We start from the raw sequence: 6788 nt of genomic DNA, 5'->3' as shown, positions 1-6788 counted from the left end.
TAAATAAAAAGCAACTTCCAAGATGGGCTGGGTGGGAATCGAACCAGGGTCTCCGGAGTGTGAGACGGAGACGTTACCACTGAGCCACGAGTTCTTTTTTTTTTTCTTTATTTCCAGACATTCAACAAATACATCAATACATACTGCTCCCACCATCTGACAATATTCACTTTCCCACCGCTGCGCTTGAAGCTTGCGGTTGAGATTACAAAACTTTCATTTTGGCAAGGGCATCCATCAATGATAACAGATCATCGTCATACGCTAACTTCTGAAAAACTTCCCGCAGTTTACTGATATTCTCAGCAAAATACGAGTTTACTGTTCTCACATTTATATCACAATTCCTTACAGCCATGCGGTTTCTCCAGATACTGTGAAGGCCGAGAAGAAAGAACATGTCATAAGGTATACTGTCTTGCACTGTGGATAGGTAACGGATACCATGCGCTGTTAACGGCAATTCTTTTTTAATAGTTCTTTGCAGAATATCCCAAAAGAAGACCGCACTCCAACAGTCCAGAAAAACGTGTTCTATAGTTTCTGGTTTCTTGCAAATCAAACAGTTAGTCCCCCATGGTAAATAGTCCCCTCTTTCTTCTAGCCATGTTTTTACAGGCAAGGTATTAGTATGTAGTTTAAAAAAGAATGTTTTCACTCCCCCTGGTACAATCATTCGTTTCACACGTTTTAGGACATCTTTCCCTTGGCCTTCGCGGTACATTAATCGATATAAGGGTTCTGGGAACATAATATCTATTAAATCCGAGCTTATCCGCTTACGACTGACTGCAGCCAAATATTCTATGGAAAAGTGGTGGTTTAAAAATCTAAATGCTACGACCACCTCACGTAGAAATTTACTCGTTGCGTAACACCCACCCTCCCTCATCGAGACAACAAAGTTAGGTAAGGCATTGCTCAATCTCACTTGAATAACTGTTCGTAAGAAAGGATTTGTCGTGTCTCGTAAGAACAAAAATCTAGAAATCAGTTGCTTTAAGTATAAATTTGGTAATGACAAGCCCCCCTGACCCAACTTGCGAAACAAGTTGTTCCTGCTTGTTCTTTCATATTCAGACTGCCACACAAAAACAGCAAATACTCTATGGAATTTCTTGAGGTTGAATCGGGAACAACTCAGGACTTGCATGAGATACCACAGCTTGCTCACCAAGAAGATTCTGCAGATAGCCGCACGTGCAAATATAGAGAGGTCACGTCCGGCCCACTTATCAGTTTGAGCTTTTAATTCCTGCACTTTGCCATTCCATAAGTCTTTAGTGTCTCGATGTGTGCCTATTGGTACACCAAGATAAATCCCAGGCGTGAGCTTCCACTGCATACCTTCAAAAACACGCGGCGTTGTTTGCCACCGGCCGTGCCACAAGCCGACACACTTATTCAGGTTTATATTGCTGTCCGTCATGTCACAAAACTCACGCATAATTGTCATGGTAGCTCGAACACTCTCCTTATCGTCACAGAAAACAACAACATCATCAGCGTAAGCTAATAAACGTACCTCACATCCTTCTAGGCTGAATCCTCGCACATCCGGACTATCAATAATTCTTTTACAGAGAGCCTCTAGATATATTGCGAACAAAAGAGGTGACAGGGGGCACCCCTGACGAACAGAGGAACGCACTTCAATCCTTTCAGTTAGCTTATGGTTGACAATGAGGTTAGTTGTACAATTATTGTATGCCATTTTAACTCCCTCTGTTATGAGTGATCCAACACCGACATAGCCAAGAATTGTAAACAGGAGATTGTGACATACTCTGTCAAACGCCTTTTCTAGATCAATTTGTAACATAGCGACTTTCCTAAAATCTGCATCACAAGTCTCAAGAATGCTGCGAGCCACATGGATATTAGTAAATATAGACCTCCCTCTTATCCCGCAGGTCTGATGCGGTCCTACTATAGCACCAATAACCCCCTGTAGTCTCCGCGCAAATATCTTCATTAAAACTTTATAATCTACGTTTGTCAGCGTAATTGGCCTGTAGCCTGTTACTTTGTTAAGTTTATTTGCATCATCGCTTTTTGGTATCAAGACTGTATACGCCCTTTTAAAGGACGGTGGCAAACGACCTTTTTGATACGCCTCCATAAAAACACGCTCTAATAAGATGGCTATCTTCGAGCAAAAGGCTTTGTAAAAAACTGCTGTGAGGCCATCAGGTCCTGGCGATTTTCCAGGGTTAAGGTCTTCAATGGCCGTTTCGATCTCCTTTGCTGTGATATCTTCTGATAATCTATCTGTTTCTTCGGCGTCTAACCTAGGTAGAGTGGTTAGAAAATGGCTTTCATACCCAGCCTTGCTCGGTATTCTACACTTGAAGAGCTCCCTGTAATATTCCGTAAACGCATAATTGATTTCTTCGGCATCTCTAGATATTTTCCCTTTGTATTCAATCTCAACTATTTCGTTTCTCCTCGCATACTTTTTCTCAGCTCCCAATGCACGCTTTGTTGGCATTTCATCAGCCAAGATCTTTCCCATTCGTGCGCGAATAAGTGCGCCACGGTATTTTTCCGTGTCGATAGCCTCAATTTTACTCTTTGTTTCCCTTATTTCTTCCATAAAGGTGCCTGGCGCTGCAGTTTCGGCATCCACAAATTCCTGAAGCATTTTTTTAAGGTTATTTTCCTCTTGGCGCTCTTTAAAACGTATTTCTACTGCTCGCTCTATGGCATTCATTTTTACGACTTCTTTAAATCGCTCCCATCGCTCACCCCATCCTTTTTCACAGTCATTATTTGCTTTGGCAATTTCTGCGCGTACACTTTCTAGAAATTGGTCGTCCTTTAAGAGTTTCGCGTTTAATTTCCATGTTTCCCATTTCATTCTAGGTTTTGCGGTGATCTTTTTCCCTATCGTGAAGGCTACTAAACAATGGTCACTAAATGTTATGTTCAGCACCTTGTAGTCATCGCACATTGTGGCGATTTCTTGCGAAAGATAAGCTCTGTCTAACCTTGCATGGCTATTGCCTTGAAAATGAGTATAATGCCGCTTATTGCCTTCTTTCGCGTAATGTGCAATGTCTTCCAACAGAGCTCTTCCAATGGCCTCCCTCAGAAAGACAACGCTCTTATCAGCCCAGTATCCATCACTCGAACGATCGTCCGAGCTCAAAACGCAATTGAAATCTCCTAACACTATCAAACATCTGTCTGTATTCAGATAGTGCGATATTTCTTGAAAGAAACTTAGCCGGTCATTCACTTTCGTTGGTGCATACACACATAATATTCGGTATTTTATGTTGCAATATACAAAATTGCACAGCACGAATCGACCACCCTGACAACTTATAACTGTTTCCTCAACTATACCCAAACCTTTCTTAATAAACATACAGCAACCGGCCGTTGTGCCAACAGCATGACTAACGCATACAGTATAGCGGTCACTAAACTGTGCAACCATACTATCAGTCTGACTCTCACTCTCTATTTTAGTCTCTTGAATCGCCAATATATCTAAATCTTCTTCCAACATTACGCGTCGGAGCTGACGCTGCCGCCGTCTCGCCCTAAAACCTCTAACGTTGAGGGTTCCCACGCGCAATGGAGCTAACGACATAGCCATTTCAAAGAGCAAGAGCAAAACCACAGTAAGGCCCCCAGCAAATAGCAACCCTCACAAACTGAGCGTCCCTGTCGGCACGACAGCTTCAACGGGCACCCGCGACACCAGTCGCGTTGGTCACTGCGTCGCCTGCCCTTCTCGGGTGAGCGACGCTGACCGTTGCGGTGGGGCGGACTTCCCTTTCTTGGCCCGCGTCGACCGGACCACCATCCACTGCGGCTCCAGGCGCTGAACACTGTCAGCCGGCGTCTCCTCTTCTGGAGCATCGCTTCGGTGCCTCTTGGAAGGCACGGCTGGCTCCTCAGTGACCATCTCATCCGGCGTCTCATATGGCGTCTCTGGCTCCGCGTCCATCTCCACGTTAAACGCGTCACACCCGTGGTCCGTTTCTGCGGGCACAGGCGGTGTCTTCTCTTCTTCATTCCTTCTTCTTTCTCTCTGCTTTCTTCCTGCTGTGGCGTCCTGTGTCGACGCAGATGGCGTTGCCACCTTTTTTGCGACACTTGCCACCTGTTGAACCGGCGTTTCCGAGGACGCTGTCAGTTTCTCCGTTACCTCCTCTTCCATCAATTCGAGACCTTCGTCGTCGGGTTGCGTGCTGCCAGTAACTCTTGCATACGTACGTACGCAATCAAGTGCTTCATGGCCGAATTCCCGGCACTCGGAACACCTTGGCACTCTGCAGTCTCTTCTAATGTGTCCTTTGCGTCGACACCGCAGGCAAATCGGAGCTCTCCCGGGAACGACAACCAGCACAGAGCCACCAAAGATCTTGAACAAATGGGGCAGAGCGTCCGGTGTTAAGTTGTCTCGGAGCGTCATCCGCACAATACGCGTGGTAGACTCGGCTTGCTCGAAGCCCCTCACTTTCCAATCTTCTTGTCTTACTTCTTTCACTTCGCCATAGTGGTCGAAAGCCTTCTTCAATGCTTCCCCGGTAACGTGGAATGGAACCCAGTGCACTTTAAGTGTGATGTCTTGTTGCACTGGGTCAATGACGGCGCAAAAGCGCCCTTTTACCTCCAGGCCTCCCGCTCTAACCAGCACTTCCTTCACCTCTGGAGTTCGTAGCTTGATGAGCCACACATGCGTCATTTGGAAGGGCCCAATACCGGTCACGTCTTTCAACACACCGAGTTCTTGCAGCGGATCACGGAAGTCTTCGAGGCGGTATGGTCTCCCGGCAACGTCACAATGTAAGAACAGACACTCCTTCATAGTTTCGCCTGATGGCAAAGTCGGTAGTACATACCGATAGCCCGGTGGGGCGACAGAAGACCCGTTACCACGGCCAGACGCGGCCGCTGAAACCGCTCTTGCAGAGCTCGACATCTTGCGTCCGAACGCGTCCGTGTCCAGAGGCAGAGTGACTGAGCCACGAGTTCGATGCTTCAAAGCGGTACAAAAGCGCCTCTAGTGAACGCGGTGTTACCTTAGAAGGCTCAGGCGTGCGTCGCTTGCTGAGGCGCGCATTTCGTTGTCGCGCCGAACGCTGCGTTGCTTGACGCTCACCGCGTCCGATGCGGGGCGCGTTGTCGCTGCGCCGTAGCCCAATACCCCTTGGCGGGTCGACGGGAACGCTGTCGCGTTCCACTCTTGAAGGCGAAGCTTAAGCGTCCTCCAATTTTTTGACGCACGCTGAAGAAACGGAAACCTAGCCATATACAGCTTCACTCTAAAAAGATGCAGTAGACAATACTGGGATAATTGCAGATTCCTGGACTTGGCACCCGTCTAATTGCCGACGTTATGGCCAAAAAATTCATTAATAAACCAAAGCATCTTACATTTATCAGACACAAAATATGCAATCCACGATTAAAAAAGAAACATATTACGAGGACCACTAAAGAGGCCTCATCAACCCCACAATACAATAGGTGCGATGTGGGGCAAGTCAAACCGATGCATTATAACCGTGGACAACGCGAAATGGGATAACTGGAAATATGTTTACAAGCTAATAAATAAAATACATGTAAAATACTCAATGTATCAAAAATTTAAAATGTAAGTCATTCAAATGTTTAAAGAAGCATCCCGTTTATAAAAACATGTCTTTGTCCGGTGAACGAAACCCGTGGTCAGTGCGGTTTCTCGAGTAGCGCTTCAGAGAGAGAGAGAGAGGGAGAGCAAATGATAAATAACTGGTACGGAGGTTAACCAGGACTGAACCCGGTTGGCTACCCTTCACTGGTGAAAGGGAAAGGGGACGGAAAGCTTAAAAGAAGAAAAACTCCACTGGGGATATTCGGTCACTCAGTCCGGATCACAAACGGTGACTCAATGCGGTAGCTTTTAAATATCGCAGCAGCGCTTTTATGACTTTTTGTAGCTGCGACATGCGAGGCCATGGTCCCAAGATCTTGTTCAATGTGAACGGTTTTTTATCTAACTGATTGAGAGCTCTGCCGAGGTCCTGCCTTTCATTTTCAAAAGATGGGCAGTAACCCTTGCCCATTGGCATTGCACTCGGCGCTATCAGCCATTTCAATCAAAAACGTATAGGGAATTAGTGAAAGCAACGCCCAACCGTAAGCGGCACAGCATTGTTTCCTCATGTCGCGGAAGCCCTGGTAACTCCCGCATTTGCATAGATGGGTCGAGGGAATGCAATCGATCTTTAATAATAATAATATTTGGGGTTTTACGTGCCAAAACCACTTTCTGATTATGAGGCACGCCGTAGTGGAGGACTCCGGAAATTTTGACCACCTGGGGTTCTTTAACGTGCACCTACATCTAAGCACACGGGTGTTTTCGCATTTCGCCCCCATCGAAATGCGGCCGCCGTGGCCGGGATTCGATCCCGCGACCTCGTGCTCAGCAGCCCAACACCATAGCCACTGAGCAACCACGGCGGGTATCAATCGATCTTTAGTGAACTCAGGTGTGTGCCACTTCTCCAACCCAATACGGTGCGCTGTCGTGCTTGAGCCGTGGGCTGCGTCAGTCCGCGATAAAGGTAATGAAACGAGGGTTGTTCCTTCGAGTGCTTTCCTAGCAGCTTCGTCAGCAAGGTGGGTGCCGCAGATACAGCTATGGCCTGGCAGCCACTGAAACACGACGTCGTGTTCTTTCGCGATCATATGATGGTGCATTTCTCGTATCTGCCAAACGAGTTATTAACAGGACCCACGACGAAGAGATGACAGAAGACATTTTAAGGCTGGCTTCGCTT

General features: G+C 46.7%; 1 protein-coding gene across 1 annotated transcript; it reads right to left on the bottom strand.

The window, feature by feature from the left end:
- Nucleotides 1-2189: 2189 nt before the first annotated feature.
- LOC142579903 (uncharacterized) lies at nucleotides 2190-5022 on the bottom strand. Its single transcript, XM_075690576.1, has one exon. It carries the CDS (start codon nucleotides 4937-4939, stop codon nucleotides 3725-3727), a length of 1215 nt encoding a protein of 404 aa, XP_075546691.1. The 5' UTR covers nucleotides 4940-5022; the 3' UTR covers nucleotides 2190-3724.
- Between the last annotated feature and the right edge of the window lie 1766 nt (nucleotides 5023-6788).

The sequence above is a fragment of the Dermacentor variabilis genome, chromosome 4 (genome assembly GCF_050947875.1).
Source record: "Dermacentor variabilis isolate Ectoservices chromosome 4, ASM5094787v1, whole genome shotgun sequence".
NCBI classification, from domain to species: domain Eukaryota; kingdom Metazoa; phylum Arthropoda; class Arachnida; order Ixodida; family Ixodidae; genus Dermacentor; species Dermacentor variabilis.
The sequence above is the reverse complement of the archived record's forward strand: the minus strand, read 5'-3'. Positions and strand labels throughout refer to the sequence as shown.